Source organism: Lissotriton vulgaris, chromosome 6, assembly GCF_964263255.1.
Source record: "Lissotriton vulgaris chromosome 6, aLisVul1.2, whole genome shotgun sequence".
Lineage (NCBI taxonomy): Eukaryota > Metazoa > Chordata > Amphibia > Caudata > Salamandridae > Lissotriton > Lissotriton vulgaris.
In genome coordinates, this window is record NC_141694.1 from 1257938688 (window position 1) to 1257962091 (window position 23404).

The window sequence follows — 23404 nt, forward strand, 5'->3', positions numbered from 1 at the left end:
CAGCAGCGGCAGCTGGGCTAAGGCAAGGGCACACAGGCAGTACTGTGCAGTGTGGGGAGCGACCTACCAAGGACAAAACACAGAAGTACTTATCTGTAATGAAGGAGCAAATAAAAGAGGATGATGACTCTGGACATGCATATTGTCTGGACATTCTATTGCTTTATGATGTATTATTGTTCTTTAAAGGGCTGAATGTTGGGGCTGCCAAAAAAGGTTATTGTAAATGGTAGCATCCGGTCTTGTAATAAAATCAGCCACCTTCTCATTGCCTTGTTCAACATCTCAATAGCAACAGCCACCTGCCTCAAAGACTGGAAACAGGCAAAAGTCAATCCCCTACTAAAGAAACCATTAGCAGATCCCAGTGAATTCCAGAACTGACAACCGATCTCCCTGCTCCCATTCCCTGCCAAAGTATTAGAAAAAGTAATCAACCAATAACTCTCCTCACAACTGGAACAGAACTACTCGATTCCTCTCAATCTGGATTCCGCAGCAACCACAACACAAAGACAGTCATCATGGCAGGTACCGATGACATCTAAGACCTACACGACTGCGGAGAGACTGTGGCTCTGATTCTCATAGACCTCTTGGCAGCCTATGATACGGCTCCCACCCCACATTCATCACAAGGCTGCACAACAGAGGCATCCAAGAAGCTGCTCTCAGATGGATCGCCTCTCCTCACCAGAAGAATGCAAAAAGTCAGTCTACCCTCACTTCGAACCAAAGAAAATCATCTGCATTACAGACATTGCCAACTGGATGAGGGACAACTGCCTGAAACTCAACCCAGACAAGACAGAGGTACTGCACTTCAGAAACAAAAGCTCTCCCTTGGACGCATCTTGGCGGCCCTCTTAACTCAGACCCCCACTGACCAAGCCTACGAACAGACTACAGACAATACAGAACACAGCAGTCAGACTCGCCCTGGAACTCCCTAGACTAATTCACATCACCCCCTACCTCAGGGAAATGAACGTGTCTCCCTGTACAGAAAAGCTCCTGGCCCACGCATACAAGGTCCTACATAACTGCGGACCGCCTACTTTAACCATCGACTGCACTTGCATCAGCCCACCATACATCTCTGCTCCACTTCCGTCTCTAACCTTCACCCCCGCATCTGACATAGCAGATGCAGAGGCCGTTCCTTCTACCTAGCAACAAAAACATGGAATGAGCTACCCCTTTATCTCCGTACATCCCCATCTCTTCCAGAGTTCTGAAAGTCCCGGAAGACTTAGATGTTTGGCTTATCAACTGGACTCTGCCATCGCCTGTAAACCTTCACGTGTGACATGAAGTGCTATACAAATCTACTGATTGATTGATGCTGAGAGGCAGAATTGAGTGAATGATTGTTGTTCATGGCAACACATTTGAAGGGAATCTATTTCTAGCTAATTAAAGGAACATAGAAGTAGAGCTTTTTGTGCACCCTGTATGAATGTTGGTTGTTTTTATTCCTTAGTATAATCAGTGAAAGAGAGTTCATAGATATTAAACTTACCAAAAATACATTTTCTATGTGTGGTATCAAATGCTCAAGATTTTCATATTCAGATATTGTTCCAAAGTATGGCCATTTTTTGATTATTATACTTATTAGAATGATCTCTGAAATCGTGAAACTGGCTCAGCTAGTCCAAGGCAGTAGAATGATCACACTAAGTATTCTTATTTGCCTGTGTTCCAGGTTCAATGAAGGTCTGGAAGCCAGCAGGTGCAATTGGCTTTTTTGGCCTTCCTATAAGGGTGTTCATAGATGTATTCTCCACATGCTCAGTAGTAAAAGCTCTTAATTGCCTGTTCTTCTTGTCATATCCACTCACATACAAGGTAGTCAATTAATGGGTTATGCTCTCAGCACATGGTATTAACTAATCATAACACACTTTGCAGTTGGCAATAGTGGATAATACCTTACAATCAGCTCTAGATGAGAACTCTCAGGACACTCTTCATCATTAGTGAACACATGCCTATGGGCAGTGAGATCAGAGTGCAATTACAAAAAATAATAAGGATGTATCAGTGTAGTACCAATGAATAGCACAGACTGCATAGGCAGGCTGATGTTTAGGAAAGCATCACTTGCACATGTAACGATAATCCTCACCTTTCTCTGCAAAATTATGTAACTTTCATTAATCTTATGAGTTTACGTTTGTTGTTTTGAATTAGTATATTTTACTAAGATTCACCTCTTTCCATTGGCTATGAACTTGTCCACTCCCTTACATCCTAACAAGGTGAACATGCATCCTTGCTGTTATTTCTCTTTAAACATATTTGCGTGTATTATTTGTCTGCCAGAAAAATACCTCATGCAGTCTATTTATACTCATGGAATGTTTATAGGCAAACTAGCCAAATACACTGCTCTGACACATATCTTTAAAGCCTTTAAACCCTTAAGGGTACCATGGCTAAAGATATGACTTTACAGCAAAATAATATTGTCATCTCCTACTTCACATGATTTACTAGAAACAAGGTTGCTGGCAACAAACTGTGTGTGATCATGGTCCTACTTAAACCTCGGTGCCAATGAAAAGTTTGGTGAGAGTCTTTCATTGTAGTCATGGAGGTGGAGTTTGGTGTGGAAAGTGAAAGTTGGCCTTAAAGTATGTTTTGCCTAAAGCAATTTTTACCTTTACAGCAGCCACAGTGGTTCCCGGCAGACACAATAATTAGAGGGAGCCGAAGCCTCCTACCTTATTCTGGCGAAAGGGTAAGACGGGGCACCAAAGGCCACCATGTGTTTAGACATTTCCTTCACCATGTTTTGGAGTATTTCCTTTGCCTCAGAACATTTTATTTTTTGGTTTCTATGAATACGTAGTAAAAAAACAGTCATTTCTTGCCACCTGTCCCTCTCTATAACTGGCTAAACAATCTTCTCTATCATACATTGTCTTATCTTACTGCCTCACCCTTCAAAGGATTTTACCCAACAGTGATTACATTATTATGTTCTTTGAGTTTTGACAATAATGTTTCCGAAGGTTTGTTGACTTAAAATGAATGCTGTTTCATCAAGGTTAATAAAGGCTACAAATTTATTCTTTAAATAGATAACTGTTTACAATGTATGTTTCTCAAGACAGTGTAGTTTATACAATACTACCATATACACATAGCCAAAATGTATGAGGAAGATTTTATGTGAATCACTGCTGTTTCTTTCTTTTTTGATTCCAACATTACCAGCTGAACTAGCCATTCAAACTCTAAATATAAAAGACACCAGGATCTTCTGGATAAATGATAAATTCCATGCAAACCTTTGAAACTGTTTATCTCATCACCACCTGAAAGCAAACTTTCTCTTAATGAAGTAGACCCAGAGCCACCAAACTCTTTCCTCACTCTTACCATGATCTACTGACTTCATTTTAATCTTTGTACTCCTTAATGATAAGACCAGGACATGGTATTGACAGACCTGAAATGTGTCACAGACTCGATTGGTAGGAAGGTCGAGAATCAAGATTGCATTGTTGAAGCTTAGCAGCCAAAGCTGCCATAATAAATGGATAATAAATGGAACTACTCTGCCAGAGTAACTTTTAATGCATGATAAATATTCCTTGGTACATAAGAATCCTCATCCATCTCTGCTGACTTAGGCCCAGTCACTCAAGGAGCTTGTGGAATCCTGCAAGCTTCATAAGCTGTCGCTGGACTACCAAGGTCTTAGAGGAATGCTAGAGCCATCTTAGGGAAAAAAAACACATGCACATACCATGCAGTGTGTATCTAGTCTGTGGACTTTTGAAAACTCTTACATTATCATATTCAGAGGACTTTAGTAACTGTTTTAACTTCACAAATTCTGAATACACATTCAGGTGCAAGAGAACACCTGACATGGGATTCAGTGAGCTTCTGTAGCTCACTACCTCTGACGTTCCCCCGACGCGATGTCGACTCATCAAAATCTGCAAAACTAAAAACGTTTATGTGGACTTCATTATTTCCCAGGGAAGTTTTCAAAAAATGTCTTTTGAACAGAAGGATACACAACTCAAAAGAAAGGGCCATACTGAGTGAATATTTGGCTAGCCGCTGCATCCGCATGTACCAAGGCAAAAAATAAATATATTTCAAAATATTTCTATATATAAATGTATATATACATATATATGTGTGTATGTGTGTGTGTGTATAACTTGATGATATACACATACTATAAATATATTCAAGCATGTTTCTGTTATAAAATGGTAGGAAAATATTATTATTTTGATATCCTCAAATACAAAGTAGTGGGCTGAGAAGGAACGTGAGCCTCATTAGTGTAGGCTGGAGTTGGCCGTAATCTTTGCTGAAGTCATTTTTGGATTCTTTACAGATTCCTGTATGCCTTTCAAGACACCGCATGGGACAGAGGAATTTTCCATTGATTCTGCGCATCCCACTTCATATTGCTGGAAGAGTATGGGTAAGTGAAAAATTATTTTAATGGAGGAATAGGAGCCAGGTATTTGGGTGTTTCATTTGCCCTCCATGCATGTTCTTTAACAATGGATCCACTATAAATGTTATTTCACACACCCTACTCCCAATCCATAACTAACTTGACCTTCTTCTAAACAAAGCTGTTCCTAGCATTCTCACCAAACAATAATACCTCTAAACCTTAGACTATCTTCACTTGTTGCACTGTCATTAAGCCCACTTCACTATTCCACTATGCCACTTTTCTGGCAAATTCTTTCCCCTTTCCTCTTCGTTCCCCATATGTCTGGATTAGACATCACTCTACTTTTAGCTTCCCCATTTCATTCTCTGGCACTTCCTCCCTCACCTACACACCCTAAAAATAAAGTTTAATTAAATTCAACAGGTATAGATCTTCAGACACATTGGATATTTTTTGGCTCGCTAGTTTTAACCACATCCATATTTCTACATTTACATGCTTTTCATGCAATTTATGAGATTGCATCAGGTAGATAAACTCACCTTCTTAAATGTGGGTGGTGCTAAACACTTTGATGAGGGTTTTTCAAATGGTGTTGTGTGGATAATGGAAGTGGGCTTAGGAGTATTTTTTGCCTCATGCTATTTCTTACCTCTTCAACAGCCACGTTGGCCCACCACAGAAGCAATGATGAGGCTGAACAACAGCTTAATACTTTACACTGGTGAAAGGGTAAGTGACATATGATTTCAAAGGCACCATGTTTTTTAGTATTGTCTTTGTCCCAGCACATTTTATCTAGTTGGCTTCTAGCAATGGTGGATGGTCTACAAAGCCAATCTCATCCCTGGCACTCTGCCCCCATCCAAAGCAAAACTGTTAATCTCTTCTTTACAGCATCCTAATCATATTGGCCTCTGGGTTTTGAAATGACTGTTTCTTTAAGTTTATCAATGCCAAATTAACTCTGTTTTTGCAAGGATTAATAAAGGCCACCAATTATTCTTTACATATATGAATATTTACAATGCACAATTTGCAAAGCAGTCTATCTCTCATCCTTTCTTTCACTCCTCCAAACTACCCCACACTCCCTTCACATCCCTTTCCTGCACCTACACAGAGTAAACATATTTTTCAAATCACAACCACTTTTCAAGGTTATTGTCTAGATCTGCAGACCGTGTATATCCACATCACCATTTACAAGTGCCTAAGACCTCATCTGACAGTTGGCTCTCTTAAATATGTTACAAACAGACTCCAAGTCGTACAGAATGCAGCTGCATGGCTGCTGTTGAATATACCCAGACATCAATCAGCCAGATCCTCCTTGAGGGAGCTTCATTGGCTCCCGGTCCAAGCCAGGATCAAATTTAAGTCCATAAGCTTGGCTCACAGAGCCATGTATGGGAGAGGCCCCACCCTGATACAAAAGTTGGTCTCACATTATTCTCCCCTTCGCCACCTCAGGTCAAGCTCTAACTTTCTGATGAATCCCACCAGCTTCAAGAGAGCCAGGTGGGGTGGAATGTCTTTCGCCCACCTGGTACCTAAACTGTGGAGCAGTATGGATCCGAAACTCCGACTGATTTAAAACAAAGCGTCCTTCAAAAAAAGACTCAAAACATGGCTTTTCCCCTAAATTCATGCGCAAACAACTGCCTGTACTATCTCACCTCAGCGCTGGGATGCCCAAGGGTAGCTATGCGCTTTCAAAATCCCCTAAACCTAAATCGACTGTTCACAATCCATTACAAAATAAAAGTATTCCCTTTTTGTTTTTTTGTAAATAGTGACAGCACTTTTGACATAACAGGGACACCATATTTTCCAGTCCAGTGGGGAGTGGCAATCCAATTTCAGACTCAAACTCATTGTTTGGTGTTTGCAGAGCATTTGCCCTCCCTCCCTTCTTCGTATATGACGTCACCAGAACTCCTCTATAGCCAGTGGACCATATTACAGGTTACCTTTTATGTATTTTCTTATTTTACATACTTACTTTGGGGTAATAAACTTGAAAAGATTGATTTCAAACAGACAAATGTTATTGGCAATAGTAAGTAAAATATTAGATCATACCGTTTAGTTGCCTGCAGTGAAATAAAAAGTAATGCTTGATTATGCTGAATATGGAATTTTAGAAAACACATTCTTCTTATACGAGTAAGGGATTGTCCAAGCTGTTCTCTCAAAGGGTCAGCTAGCAATGACATTTATTGGATTTAGAATAATTACCTTTTTCAACTCTCTTCTTAACTTTTTTTGTCCTGTACAGAACTGTACACAGTTTGGCATGGTGGAAATTATCATGCCAAATTTGTTGCAGGGTCCAAGGTCTTGGTGGAATCTAAAAAAGATTTTTCAATGGAGCATTTGCCTAAACTGCTCCATTTTGTAACTACATCATTGTGACTGCATTGTGTGCTATACATGTGTGTGCGTGTATATGAACATATATACATATATATATATATATATATATATATATATATATATATATATATATATATATATATATATATATATATATATATATATATATATCACTGAAAAAACCATAGGTTATAGACTATATATAGTTAGGGATTAGCATTTAAAAAACCTTATTTTATTTGCACAAAACCATTGAAATTCCATATATAGTTAGTTGCACTAACTATATATCGCGGACCCGCAATCCACTGCTAATGATGTCACATATTACATCATTCCTGACATGCTCAATGACATCACTGATCACATCACTGATGACATCTCAAATGACATCACTGATGACATCACTGATGACATCATTGATGACAACACCCAGTGACTGTATGTTTCTGTAAAGTCAAAATATGTCTTACATATTGAAGAATGAGTGGATGTATAAGTGTCTGGATGAAGGATTTAGTAGGTGCATAACTGACTGTATGAGAGAATGATTAAATGTGTCTCACTGAGTGTATGGGTTAGTGATTAAAGTGTCTTAATTTGGCAATCATTATTTATGTTGTTCTGTAAACTGCTGCATGTTTAAATCAGTAGCTATATCAGTAACTATATGGGTTATTGAATGGTTGCCCAAGTATTTGTATGGGAGACTGGGTATGTGTGTGGGTGGCTGGGAGGTGTATAACTCTGTGCATAGATGTGTGAGCAGTTGATTCCCTAGGTGTATGGGTTCAAAAGTGCATGTAGAAACAGCTGTATGGACAGTTGACTGTGTGCATGAGTATATTGGTGAGTGAATGGATATCTCAGTGCTACATGTCAAAGTAAGTACATATGTAAAACACACTCCATGTGAGAGTTGACATATATAAATAACTGAACATAAGAGCCAGTGAATGTGTGAGTGGCTGTATGAATCTTTGTGAACTTGTATCAAGGATTGTATAAGAGAGTAAATATGTGTTACTATATGTTTGAATAAGTAAGGTGTGTATAACTGTATAGTTGAGGAAATGGAGATGTGATTGATTCTTTGCATGACTGACTAGTTGTGTGAGTAACTCCATGGATGTGTGACAGTCTGTGAGTGCCTGTTTACACTGAGTGTATCTAAGGTTATATTAGAGTCTGAAGATGTATTATCACATAAATGATATCATCAGTGATGTAATCAGTAATGTCAAATGAGATGTCAGTGATGTCATCAGTGATGTCATTTGAGATGTCATCAGTGATGTCATCAGTGAAGTCATTTGAGATGTCATCAGTGATGTCACTGACCATGTCATGAATGATGTAATATGTGACATCATTAGCAGTGGATTGCGGGTCCGCGATATATAGTTAGTGCAACTAACTATATATGGAATTTCAATGGTTTTGTGCAAATAAAATAAGGTTTTGTAAATGCAAATTCCTAACTATATATGGTCTATAACCTATGGTTTTTTCTGTGAATTTCATTGGTTTTTTAAAAGCTAATATCTATAGCTGTAAAATATATTCTTTATTAAGTGACGTATCACGTAGCCCGTGAGACGCCTCATGATGCATCGCATAACCGTGACGTATCGTCTCTGCAGCGCAAACCAAACCCAAAACGTAAGCGCGCCAGAACACGCTTAAAGATATATATATATTTTTTTTAACCTTAATTAGACAAAATCCACACGTGCACATATCACAAACGTTCAAAAAACACAATATGTCGGACTCCCGTTACGCTGCCGGTTAGCTGCCCGGTTAACGTACCAGGAAGCACCTTTACCGCGAAAAATCGCAATTTTTTTTTCTTATGCCCCGCAGGGAACTTTAATATCCCCCTCATCAATCCTAGGGGTTCAGGAGGGGTCTGCCTTACCCCTTTCATTCATTTACACCTTTTTTTTTTCCACCTCTTGTCTCTCGATCCTAACGAGAGACAAGATGGCGGCCGCTCCGGACTGTTTACAATGTTGACAGCCAATCAGCTACTCCTCAGACTCCCGTTACACTGCGGTTAGCTTCCCGGTTAGCTGCCCGGTTAGCTGCCCGGTTCGCGTACCAAGACGCGTCTCTACGGCAAAAAAAATCTGATTTTTTTTTTTTGGGGCCCCCCGTGGCTTTATAATATCCCCCTCATCAATCCTATGGGGTCAGAAGGGGTCTACCTCGCCCTCTTTCCTTCATTTCCCCCTTTGTTTTGGTCTCCTCTTGTCTCTCGATCCTACCGAGAGACAAGATGGCGGCCGCTCCGGACTGTTTATAATGTCGACTGCCAATCAGCTACTCCTCAGACTCCCGTTACACTGCCGGTTAGCTTCCCGGTTAGCTGCCCGGTTAGCTGCCCGGTTCGCGTACCAAGACGCGTCTCTACGGCAAAAAAATTGGATTTTTTTTTTTTTTTGGGGCCCCGCGTGGCTCTATAATATCCCCCTCATCAATCCTAGGGGGTCAGAAGGGGTCTACCTTGCCCCCTTTCCTTCATTTCCCCCTTTGTTTTGGCCTCCTCTTGTCTCTCGATCCTACCGAGAGACAAGATGGCGGCCGCTCCGGACTGTTTAGAATGTTGACAGACACCGGAGAGCCAATCAGCTTCGCTTCGCAAAGTTCCGATACGCGAAAAGTACGCGAACCGGAGCGCAGCCCGGAGCGCTGTTACAGATATATATCTTGTTTTAAACGTTAATTTCTCAAAATCCACTGAAGCACATATATTGAGACCTAGCAAAGGCACATCGGGCTAACAGTCCCTACAATTTTGCCAAGTTTCGTGGAAATCCATTCAGCCGTTCGGGCTAAAAGTGAGGCCAACCGCCCTATGGAAATTAACATGGGAAAAACGCGTTTTGGGACCCCCCTTTTTTCTCGGCCCCCCCTTGACGAACTCCCCCCAAATTTCCAGGAGCTGCTCAGAAACAAAATGTGCCATTTTCCTGAAAATTTCAGCCAATTCCGTCCACAAACGCCAAAGTTATTAGGCATAGAATTTTCAAAAGTTCCATAGAGAAAAATCCTAACTATATATACCTACTGGCTATCGCCAGTAGGTAATATATATATATATATATATATATATATATATATATATATATTTATATATATATATATATATATATATATATATATATATATATATATATATATATATATATATATATAGAGAGAGAGAGAGAGATAGAGATTGAGATAAATGTTTGAGATACATTTGGATATATCTTGAGCGAGCAAGTGATAGGCTGTAGTTTTCTCCAGACATTTGTGCATATTCAAACAACAAGAAATGAAAAAAAAGCCTTTTCTAGACAAATCACATTACAGGTAAAAACAATTCAGTTTTCTAACGTCCTGTGATTATCTTTCCACCTATCTGAGAGTTGGGTCTGTAGACTGATCTGAGAGGAGAGGGGTTGTAATAATGTTTAGTGCAGTCAGCTTCTGAAGTCTTTTTGCCTGATGCCTTTTTTTTATATGTTTCCCAGCTACCCATTTGGCCTACCACAGGTGTAATGGCACGTTGGAGCACCCAAAAGGTTACGCCCCTTCATCATAATGCTGGAAGAGAAATGGTAGGTGATAAGAGATGCTAGTAAGTGAGTTGGAACCTTGTATTGAATGTTTCCCTTGTCTTTCCATGCTAGCAATGTCGAAATGGTCTCTAGTGTAGTTATTCAGCATGACACCAAAGATTGCACTATTCCTTGTCTTTCTAATAATGCCTTGACCAAGAATCACTCATTGCTCTTCATGCTCACTTATCTTAGGGCAGGAAAGCAAAAGACACACAATTGATGGACGGAGTGCAGAACAAATCAAAACACTCACCCCCAGTCAAGAGATCTGGGTTAAATCCATCATTCTTTTGCTCACCATTCCACCCCAGTTTAAACCTGGCCATATGCAAATCAGTCTTGACCATGTGCCTCATGGGAACAGTCCACCCCGAACTGCCAAGCCAGGTCCTCACTGGACCAGAAACAAGCATCCTAGGACCGGTTTCGGGGTTTCCCCCTCTTCAGCCAGGATAGCTTGATTCCAATGGCACAGTGAGCCCAGGACGCACATCTGGGCATACCTGGTGCACTTAGGATGAGAAAGCAAAAGACACACAATTGATAGACAGAATGCAGAACAAATCAAAACATTCAGCCCCAGTCAAGAGAACTGGGTTAAATCCATCATTCTTTTGCTCACCATGCCATCCCAGTTTAGACCTGGCCGTATGCAAATCAGTCTTAACCCTGTGCCTCATTGGAACAGTCCAGCCCGAACTGCCAAGCCAGGTCCTCTCTGGCCCGGAAATAAGCATCCTAGGACCGGTTTCGGGTTTCACCCGTCTTCAGTCAGGATAGCTTGATTCCAGTGGCACAGTGAGCCCAGGACACATGTCTGGGCATACCTGGGGTAAAAAGGACGAGAAAGCAAAAGACACATAATTGATAGATGGACTGCAGAACAAATCAAAACATTCACCCCCAGTCAAGAGATCTGGGTTAAATCCATCATTCTTTTGCACACCATGCCAACCCAGTTTATAGCTGGCCATATGCAAATCAGTCTTGACCCTGTGCCTCATGGGAACAGTCCAGCCCGAACTGCCAAGCCAGGTCCTCCCTGGACCGGAAACAAGCATCCTAGGACTGGTTTAGGGGTTTCACCCCTCTTCAGCCAGGGTAGCTTGATTCCAGTGGCACAGTGAGCCCAGGACTCACATCTGGGCATACCTGGCGCACTTTGGGTGAGAAAGCAAAATACACATAATTGATAGACGGAATGCAGAACAAATCAAAACATTCACCCCCAGTCAAGAGATCTGGGTTAAATCCATCATTCTTTTGCACACCGTGCCAACCCAGTTTATAGCTGGCTAAATGCAAATCAGTCTTGACCCTGTGCCTCATGGGAACAGTCCAGCCCGAACTGCCAAGCCAGGTCCTCCCTGGACCGGAAACAAGCATCCTAGGACTGGTTTAGGGGTTTCACCCCTCTTCAGACAGGGTAGCTTGATTCCAGTGGCACAGTGAGCCCAGGACTCACGTCCGGGCATACCTGAAGCACTTTGGGTGAGAAAGTAAAAGACACACAATTGATGGATGGAATGCAGAACAAATCAAAACATTCCCCCCAGTCAAGAGATCTCAGTTAAATCCAACATTCTTTTGTTCACTATGCCACCCCAGTTTAGACCTGGCCATTTGCAAATTAGTCTTGACCCTGTGCCTGAATTGGCATGGTGAGTACAAAAACTATGGATTTAGGTCCAGATCTCTGTACTTGGGTGAATGTATGACATTGTTCTGTGTTCTGTCCATCAATTGTTCTTTTTGCATTTGTCCCCCGAGTGGACAGGTATGCTCAGACGTGAGGCCCTTGCTCTACATGCCTCTGCAGTCAAGCTATCCTGGGTGATGAGGGCTGAAATCCCGAAACCGGTCGTAGGTTGCTTGTTCCCAGTCCAGTGTGAACCAAGCCTGGCAGTTCAGGCTGGACTGTTCCCATTGGGCACAGGGTCAGGACTGATTTGCATATGGCTTGGTCCAAACTGGAATGGCATGGTGAGCAAAAAAACAACGAATTTAAGCCCAGATGTCTGTACTGGCCTGAATGTATGACATTGTTCTGCATTCTGTCCATCAATTGTTCTTTTTGCATTTGTCACCGGTCGGGTATGCTCAGACCTGAGTCCCGTGCTCTCCGTGCCCTTGGAGTCAAGCTATCCTGGCTGAAAACCCAAAACTGGTCATAGGATGCTTGTTTCCAGTCCAGGGAGGACCTGGGCTGGCAATTCGGGCTGGCCTGTTCCCATTGGGCACAAGGTGCATGACTAATTTGCATATGGCTGGGTCCAAACGGGAATGGCATGGTGAGCAAAAAAACGATGGATTCAGGCCCAGATCTCTGTACTGGGGTTAATGTATGACATTGTTCTGCATTCTGTCCATCAATTGTTCTTTTTGCACTTATCTTGGTACACATTTTTCAAACAACATTTTTTCAGTTACCTTGCAATACTTTTACCTGAAACATAACATTTGGCTTGATTGCTTAATTTTTCAACAAAGTCGATATTTTCATATCACCTGCAGCAGTGCCCCACCCAATAGAAATTTGTGTTAAATTCGATAAGCTTCTAAGAATTCTGTTTGGCCTTGAACTTTATGTTGGCCGTTTTAAACGTACCTGTCCCTAGTGACACCACATATAAGGGGACAAATGGAATGCCTTGTTTGTCCTGGTAATATCCATACCCTCTAGGATACTCTTACCACATGGCAATTCCTGGAAAGTCCTACTCCTACCTTTAACATCTACATAATAGACATCATAACAAATATAAAATAGACATTTTTCAGAACATACTAAAGAACATGTTTAGCCAATCCCTCTCAGTCACATTCTAGTTCCATTTTCTATGGCAGACCCATCAGACCATGGCACTTCTCAATATGTCAAGAATATCCAGCATTCTCTAAGACTATTGTTATGCTAGAGATTTGCACCATCACGGATGCCCAAGAATTTCCAAGATTCATTGTCCCAGGGCCGTTATAGGACTAGGGGATAGACCACTACAAGTTGCAAAGAAATATTGCCATTATGGTAGGGCCAGTATTTTACCATGGGTGGGCAATGTGAATCCTCTAATGAAAGTAACTGGTAGCCAAGAATCATCAACACCAGTGCCTCCGACACATTGATTTTTTTCCCCATGCAATACATACTAGCTGTAGGAACACTTTTTTAACCAATTTATGTTCAGGGAGCATGTTTCTTTCATCTCCCTAAAAAGAGCCCCAAAAAAGTCAAATGTAAATAAGCAGGATTAATCTGCACAAAAAAAAATCATACACAAGCATGCACACTCACACACATGCACACATTAAAGTAGAATGAAACCCAGAAGGAAAACAAGTAGAAAACATATAACTCCTGATTTCTTTTTAACTAAAAAGCCATACTTATTTTCCAGTTGTGGCCATCTTTCTCCACCGACGTAGCATCGCCCTACAGACATAGAAAGTACAATGGTCTTTTGAAGGCTTTTGAACTGTTCAGCACCACATTTGGTTTGCTCAAATCTATTCTGTAGATTAGGGTCTTGTAGAAGGTTGACATAAATCGGTCGGCTAAACTATGAAGAAATAAGCAAGAGCCTTCATTCCCTACAGCATTCCTTTCATCTTCCTGAATGATTGGTGGCAAGTACCAAAATACTTGAATCTAACTCTGTGGATTGGTGGATCTCATGGGTCAAAATAAAGATTCGACCAGGGGTAATAACAGATCACTTTCTCCATAGACTTAATGGTCTATTTGAACTGCCTTCAATGGCTTCTCCATCTAATGCATACTGAATGCTCCATTAAGAATCCTTAAGGATAGCAGTAATTGTGCTAGGAGTTCTGATACATGCCAGTGTGTACGGAGAAGAAGGAACCTCCGAATGTTGCAGAACTGAAGATATAGCTGCAAAGTGATAACCTTGTGCTCTCTGCATATTTTGCAACTTGTAGCTTCAGTAACATCTCCCTTGAAGGTACTGCTATGAAGTACAAAGGCCAACATACTCTTCTAATGTTCAGATCTATTCAAAGTGAGTGAATCTTTAAAGATTACTGATGCCAATAGCATTTCAGGTAAATGCTATTTCATCCTCCATTCCACATGATGTCATAAAGACTATTTTGATGATTATGTAGCCATTACTTACTTAAGCTTAGTGATTTGGGAAGTGTGGCCTAGTGATATGAGAGGGTCATTTGTGGAGGGCAGAGATGTCGGTTACTGAAGGTGGGCCTTGTACTGGGTTGTGCCTGGCTCTCTTTTTGTGTATTTACGGCTATCAGTCTGGCCATTCCGAGACAGTATTACACAGTGGAGCAGCTCTGTGATGTTCAGTGTCGTACTGCACAATGATGAGGGAGACTGCGTAAGTAAGAGGGGATGTCAGTGAGGGGAATTATTTATACAATTTTGTGTTTCCTTTATCCTCCATGGATGTATTTCTGTTACGTTATTTGTGTGAGACACATTTAAAGCTGAAATCTGAAGGAAAACTGAACAATTTAGATTATGCAATTCAGGATGCTGAGCTCTGCTATGATGAAATATCTTCAAGCTAAACATTCACAAAGTAACTGCTGCCACAACAATTTAGAGATACGCAGAAATAATGAGATCCTTTGATGAACGAAAAGTCCTGTAGCAGGATAGCCATTCACATCTTTGCTATGTGCATGCAGAAGAGTGGCAAGATCCTTGCTCTTTATAAATTAAACCCAAGCATGCATTGACAATTTTAACTCAAAATAAATATATAAGATTCTCTCATGAAAAAATGTATCCTGTAAGCCGGGCAAAGAGCCCGAGCATGACCAGTCTACAGAGCTTCTTATTTGAGCAGCACATCTGTATTCAGTCTGATTACTGGAGATTCCAAATCAGTTGTAAATAAAGAGACTCTGATTAACTATGAATTGCAACTGATCGATCGTAAACAAAAGCAATATATTTAAATTTTATTCTCTAAAATACTTCAACATGATTAGATTTAAATTTATTCAGATGATCTGTCATAACTGGCAGGCTATAAGGAGTAATTTCAACTTTCCATTTTTCTCTAAAAATACAATATGAACCAATCATAATCTTCCAACACATGTGCCATAAATGTCCATTTTAGCATTTCATTTTATGTAAGTCAGGGTGTGTTTTGTACTGAATTTCAAAATGGATTACTATGCTACTTTCATTTCTCGACCACTAGATACTGACATTTTTTCAAATAGATGAGGGATTCATTATCTTCCTTCTATAACAAATGATGGCAAAACTAATGACTAACTGGGTGTCACTAACTTTGAAGTTTCCAATAATGACCATCAAAATATTGGCATGAACTGGTCTGCACTAATGACAACAAAGCTCACCAACTTATATCTTCAATGTCAAATTCCCTATGCTGGAGATGCTTACATTTGTTTATATCCCAATTTGTCAGGATGGACAAAAGAGTGAAGAAACCAAGAACTGTGATCAGGTATAACCCCAGGGTTAAAGGAGATACCAATGGGCTTATTAAAAGTCTGGCGGTCCATGGACCGCCAGACTCGCAGGAATGCAGTGGTCTTCCGAGCGCCCTGTTACAATTATAGTGGTCAGACCGCCAATGGCCTCCAGCAGCAGCCAGGGAACCACTGTTCCACGGCAGTGCTGCGATGGTCTTGAGGCCACAATATGCCTAAAGGAACCGCTGCAGTCCTGCCAAGCATATTGCAAGTTTCTTCTCTGCCACATTGTTCATGGTGGTTCCTCCTCCTTGAAAACTGTGCTGGAGGGGAAACAAAGCAGGCCCTCTATAGGGACTCCTTTTGCCTCAGGGCCATGGTGTGCATGCAGGGGGCACTACATGTGCCCCCCGTGTGCATGCACCCCAGTTCCTGCACAACATGGTCAATACATGCCATACCGCGCAGGAACTGTTTTTGCCGTTCCCATTGTTGTGCTCATTTTCTGAGGCACTGCCATGAGTACGTCAAATAAAAGCCCGCCAGACACAAGAATTACTCGCAATCTGGCGAGTGACCTGACCACGGGATTGGCGGTGCGGCTGCAGGGCAGAACAGGCGCGGCACTGACAAACTTGTAATCAGGCCCCAGAATGTGACATAAGACCTTCGCTAGCAAGGAACATATCTATCTGAGATTTTTTTTACGAGAGGAGGGAAAATATGTAAACCCATGTTCTGTCATCTGAGAATATCGCCAGACATTCACCAGAGCATAAGATTCCATTACTTGTATTACAAAGAAGCCCTGGCCATTTCATTTGAGCTGTAGGTGCTTCTCAAAGAAGAATTTAGCCCTCGACAACTAAAAGAGGAGTCTATCCATGGGTTAAGGACGATGTTGAAGTCCCCTCAAATAATCAATTGTTTTGACCGCTGATGTAGCTCTGAAAGCAGACTATTAAAGACCACAGGATAATCATGTCATAATGCGTAATTGGCCCCTCTTGACTGTTGCTATGAGCCATCGTCCACCCAAATCTATATAGTGGTTGATGAGTGTCTAGCTCTTATCCCGAGCCAGTAGGGCAATCCCTCTCTGAGAGAAGTGAAACAAGCTGAGGATAGGACTTGATCCCAGCAATCATCCAGAAGAGAGGCCTGTTTATTCAAGAGCTAAGTTTCCTGTAGGCCAACTAAATGTGGATGAAGATAGTGTAGCACCTCTTCAAATATTTTTCGCTTATAAGAAGCCTATATTTCATTGATATTCCATGAAAAAGTATGAAGATGCTGGTCAGTACCACACCCCAGGCGAAACCTTGGCATTCTTGATCGAATAACTAGCACACATTGAAAGAGAACAACAGCACAGAATAATTATTTGTCCTAACTTTACCGTCCACAACCATAAGACATTCTTTTTTCCAACAACCCGACCCCCAGCCTTCCCCTAACCCTATCCCTTCCATGCAAGGCCCAGAAAAAGGGCTGACTACCCCAGGTCAAAAGAATACCATTAGCACTGTAATATACATGAGCACATAAATTCCCCTCCACCCGGAGCACCCCAGACCGAGGATGGATGTGGGAAAAAGAACTAAAGGGGCAGGGCAGAGACCTCACAAGACAACCGCTCAAAGGACCCAAAATGTTTTCCCCCAGAGCCATAATTAATTAATAAAGAACCCTAATGAAACCTTCATGAAATCAAATCTAAGTGTCAGCTGACCCTGCAGACCTTAAGCTTCCATTAGCAGAGAGAAAGAAAAAAAGAAAAAAGGGAAAACATGCCCAAGAAACTAAATAAACCACTCTGTAACAACCTACCAGGAAAAAGAATCAAGAAGAAAAAGACAAAACAGAATCAGCCAGATCCATTAGTCTCCTGATTTTCCACCACCGACTTGGTCAAGAGCTACTCAACCTCAGGGTGTTCAAAAAATGAATACATATGCTCCTTATATTGGATGCACAGGATTGAATTGCTGGCTCCAGTAATGAAACCGAATCTCCAAGCTTTTGAAGTGCCGAGATATGCTCTCTCAGCTGCCAACGCCGAACTACAGTCTTATGAGAGAACTCTGATTGAACAAAAAAAGTCTACTCCAGCCTCTTTCACTGGTGATCTTGGAGGAGCCGCCCTGTTTATCTCCTAACGGAGGAGGACGTTACCCACATATATCAGGATGGCCCGTGAATACCGAGGAAGTGAGAATGGATAGCAATGGGTTCTCTGAATCATGCTCTTCCATGTCCCAGCCCCACAGTGTAAGAAAGGCTTCCCTAAACAACAAAACTATATAGTGTCTAGTATTGTTCCTCTGACCCCTCGGGGATCCCCAATATCCTAAGGTTATTCCTGCAAGATCTATTTGCCAAATATCAGACCCTTGATGAGAGAATGGTCATGAGATCTGGGTCTTGAGAAGACCGTTTGAAGGCTTTCCTGAACCTTCTCAACTTGCATAAGTTGTGAGTTTGGGGTGTCCATATTTGTTGAGAGCTTCCTTTAATCCTGCCACCCTCTGTTTTACCCATGCCACCCTCTGGTACATCAATGCCACCCTCTGGTTCATCATCACTGTAGATCACAATTCTTTATCAAAGAAATGGGCTGTTGCCTTTCTGGGTCTATGATAGATCTAATGCATCTGCTATTTCTGGGATTAAGAACTCTCACTGTGCTATTGTGATCAATCCTGCCCTTATGCAAGAGGAGTTCCACAGCATTCATCATAAGTGGTATGACTAGGTATTGGTCCCTCCCACAGACCAGATCATTCAGTTTCTTCGGGTCCACCATCATCGGAAACTGTCTACTACACAGTAGCACAAGCAAGAAGGACAAATATCGGCCTCCAAAGTGTAAGACACAATTGGCTAGCTGGCACAAGGCTAGGCCTGTGGCACCGATCAACTTCCATTGGATTTCTATGTTAGTTTGTCACATCTTGTACTACCGGTTCTCCGTGATCTATTCAACTCTTTTGAATTACTTGGGCAGCTTCCTGGATCATGGACTGAGACCAACATCGTCATCTTTCCCAAGAAAAGGAAAGATCCCTTTCTCGGTGGTTCATATCAGCCTATTTCTTTGATTAATGCTGATTCCAAGATTTATACTTAGATTTTAGTAAACAGGCTTCCTACGGTTATTTCTGATCTTGTTGATGAGAATTAAGCATGGGTGAATTTTGCGAATCTGGCGTTCGCGAATTTGCGTATTTGCGAACTCGCAATCCGCAAAACCCACGAATTCTCGCGAATTTGCGGATTTTTTTTTGTGTTTGCAAGGGTTTCTGCCAGTTCGCGAGGTTTTTGTACCAGTTCGCAATTGCGATCTTACTTGTCGGCTCGCAACGGTCGCGACTATGTTGTTTCTACGTCTGGTTCATCATCACAGGTTCCCAGCACCCTCTGTTTCACCACTGCCACCCTCTGTTTCACCCATGCCACCCTCTGGTACATCAATGCCACCCTCTGGTTCATCATCACTGTAGATTATGTGGGGGAAAAGCAAGCACACCTGCCCTGCTTCAACTGACATGAATTAATTTGGGGTTAGTTTATTAATGTGTCACTGTTTTAAAATTCCAGTCTGGCTCCTGCTTCCTTATCTGTAATTTGCTTTCTGTTGCAGTGCAATTTTTTTCCAGGACCTTTGTGGCCTACTTGTAGCTATTCTATGAGCCTGCTGTGAGGGTCAGAGCAGGGTCATACAATTGTTGCAACTAGCAACTGAACTCTGGAGGGGCCCCAGTCAGGAAGCACTACAGGGAATGGTTACTATCACTAATGATGAGTTTGAACTTTTGCACCTGCTGAACAGAAAGTAATGCCCCAAACAAACATAGGCAACTGAACTCTGGAGGGGGCCCTCAGGAAGTACTACAGGGAATGGTTACTAATGATGAGTGAACTTTTGCACCTGCTGAGTGCTTTCTGCAGAACAGCAACTGTAATGCCCCATACAAACTTACTTATGAAAGTTGATTTCTAATCCAAAAGTGATCCAAAGAGAGGCAAAAGGCCTCAAATCCCAAAAAGTGCAGGCAAATGTCAACCTGAGGAGTTATTCTGATAAAAATCATGATTTTCAGAAGGTCTATGCTGCTTGCTAGTGGATTTTTTGTGCAGAATTGCAAATTTTGTAATTTCGCGAGTGCAAGATTGTTGCTGCCCGCCGCACCTACTTGTTCGCAATTGCGAACTCTCGCGATGCGTCGCCAAACTCCTGCGGGATCCCGCAGCAAGATCCAAAATGGCGCAGCACTTGCAAAATATCGAGAAAAACAACTCGGCAAACGCTGAATGACGGTAAGTGAACGCCGCACGCCGCAAAATTGTATCACCAAGAAAAAAAAATCCGTTGCGTGCGAATATGCGGTTTTTCGGTAAATTCGCGAACGCTCGCGGATTGCGAATTTACCGAAAATCCACGAGCAGAACGGATTTTCCGCCCATGCTTAATGAGAATCAACATGGTTATATTTCACAGCGGGATAAAACCGCCAATCTCAATATTGTTATCACTGCTCTTGAGGCAGACTATTCTCGAGGAAATCTGGTTAGAGCAATAACGTTAGACTCTGAAAAGGCCTTCAAAAGGGGCTCATGACCTTTTCCTAGGGCCATAATGGCTGTGTAAGAGATTGGGCCGCGCTTTATTGCTTTGATTCAACAGCTTTATCAGAATCTTAAGGCTAGCGTTTTATGTTCAGGGTCTTCTACCAACCTAATTTAGATACGTTGTGCACCTGTAAAGTGATGTCCACTTTCACCTTTGATCTTTGCGCACTATATAGAACCTTAAATTCAAGCCCTCAAGAGCCTGAGGAATACAGCTTTGCTGCAGATCCATCAACTTGAGCTCAAACTGCTTGCCTGTGCAGCAACCATCACCATCATGTCCTCTGCCCCAGAGGATTCTCTGGCAGCTATTGAAAAATTAGCTAATGAGTGTGAGTCTATCTCTGTGTACAAACTAAACCTTGATAAGACCCTAGTCCTTACCAGCACTGTCCCTTCTTGGGATGATAGGCGATTAGTCAATTCGGTGACCTACCTGGGGATCTAAGTCTCTGTGAAAATGGAGGATGTAAGGGAATCTAATTATGGCATAGTATCTGGCAGAACGCAGGAGATATTTAGTAAGTTGTTGTATATGAATTTGGGACCCTAGTGTAATTTTCCCGATTCATGCCCATATATAGGTATAAATCACCCTATCCTTATATAGGCATAGAGCGATTTCTTGGAAAAACCCGCCTTCAGCAGACAGGGACTTCCCCTTTCTTGAATATTGATTTATCTAAGACCTCATGGAGTTTTCAAAAGAACTGAGTCTTTGATGACGTTATTATGTCCAATCTTACGTCAAACTTGGCACCTTCAAGGTATAAATATGCCCACACTTGCCCAGGCAAACACACTGTGGTTTGGAGCAGTTCGACTATCTACTTGCCTGACGCAGCTCGCTGCAGCAAGTGCAGAAGGAAACCGACCCTCCAGCAGATGCACTGAAAGAGACGCTGTCTTTTCTCTTGCCGAGAAATCCAACTCCAGTGCTTCCAAGCTACCCTTGTGGGTTGTTGGGAAATCGAGTCCTGAGAGAGAGATACCAGACCTCTTTCATTCTAAAACCAAGGTACGGAGCTGATTAGACCCTTAGAGAAATCTTGGATAGGTTCTTAGCAAAAGAATACTGAAACTAGGCTACAACTCACTTACTTCTTCCTTGTACTAGACCTAGGTTAGGTACACCGGGGTAGGCATATTTTAGAAGCACAAGTTGAGTACTTTTAGTCTTTATTTATTAATGTACATATTCTATGTATCTTATGGTTTTTACAGTATTATTTTATAATACTCTTCGTACTGTAGGCATTGTACTTTGCAACCAGTATTACAATTGTAGCAGTTCATTTCCTCTGCATGAGAAAGAAGACTGTTTGTTAAATACTTTTATTGAAAACGCCCGTCTCTCTATTTCTCTGTACCTCTGGTGAAACAAAGCATGCACGATTGACTGAGTGAAATAACTATCTATTGTTTCAGCGACTCTGAAGATAAGTTTTTATCTCGGGAAACAAAGTTGTCATGTTTTAAGCGGTTGTCAGAAACGAATCCCTTCTTGTTTATTTGAGAAAGTTTCTAGTGACCTCTGAGCTAACTGGCACTCACAATTAAGTCTAATATATTCGATAGAGACCTAGTCGACCTCAGTCCTACGTCTAATCTATAGTATATGTTTTTCCAATGAGCAGAGCCTATTGGGAATATAGGAACTACACTACAAAGCGGCATAATTTCACAATGGTCTAATCTGTCAATGCAAGTTAATCAAGATGATTACTCTCCCTTGCTACCTATACATCTTTCTGGCATACTTTTGTATTTAGCCAAAGGTTTTTTTACACAAACAGAGGCTATCTAGCAAATATTTATCTGAGGTATAAAAAGCCTAGGGCTTATATCCTTATGTTACAGCAAACACAACTGGAGGGTGGACTTTAATTACCACATTTACGTTTCTACTTTTCTAGCAGCATGTACGTCCAAACTAGTAAAAGCATTGGGATACAAACCAAGGGGGCTTGTTTCCAGAATTCCTCTCTTGGGGAAACCAATATCTCCCCAAACCTTGGAATTATCGATACTGTCTGTAAGAAGTTGGCCTGGTATATACTGTCCACAAATTAAAGTGGGCACCTTGCACCAGTCCAAACGACCCTTATGATGTATGAGGTCAAAGAAAACCTTTTGTAAGCTATCCCAGTAGTAGCTGTGAAGAGCAGCCTTCAGGCTTAATCGTGAAGGAATGTAAAGCAGCTTATTTTACCAGAATGTCACCTTTAGTATTGATTAAATGAAAGGGAACCACACAGTAGTTATAGAAATATGTATTTCTTTATATAACACTCTCTAGTATCCTCTACACAAGGATACAGCACAAAGAACATAATACTGTAGCACAGAATCAATGGTAAGTAGCAATAATGCACAGTGGGCCCAGAGGGGGACCAAACCATGTACTAAAATAGGGGTATAAGAACCACGACTCAAGTCAAGACCAAGTCCAGAAGGTGTATAATCTCTGGGACCCTAAGGAACCACCCAAAGTGAGTACTTAGGGACCCCACGGAGGACGGATGCAGTGTGCGTACACAACCGCTTGTGCCGGACAATTCAATAGGAGAGTTGTGGTTGCACTTTTACAGTTTACAGTTTAAGGACCCTTCCGAAAGCACTAGGAAGAAACCCCGTGGAAGTTAGGAGGCTGGAGAGCTACACCACCTGTGGATATTGTCATACCCAAGTTACCTATCCCAGGGGAGCAGGGTGGGTAGGTCTGAAGTGGCGTCGGAAACCGCAGTCGATCTCCATGGGAGTCTTCCATAAACAGTCACTGCAGGGAAGGAGAAAAGTGTCTGGTGTAATCCAAATGTGGCTTCAGGATGAAGAGAACCTAAAAGCGGGGGGGACAGAGTCTGGGTCATTGGGAGTGACCAGGTGCTCATAAGCAGATGCCCAC

At 41.8% G+C, this 23404-nt stretch overlaps 1 protein-coding gene across 1 annotated transcript in view; it reads left to right on the forward strand.

Annotated features, from left to right (window-relative positions):
* The window catches only part of LOC147708723 (uncharacterized), a 227154-nt gene that overhangs the window by 125291 nt on the left and 78459 nt on the right, over window positions 1-23404 (forward strand). Inside the window, exons 12-15 of the mRNA XM_086925769.1 lie at window positions 2678-2746; window positions 4370-4459; window positions 5105-5173; window positions 10342-10428. Coding sequence (XP_086781895.1) covers window positions 2678-2746; window positions 4370-4459; window positions 5105-5173; window positions 10342-10428 — 315 coding nt within the window. The remainder of the gene's footprint in view (window positions 1-2677; window positions 2747-4369; window positions 4460-5104; window positions 5174-10341; window positions 10429-23404) is intronic.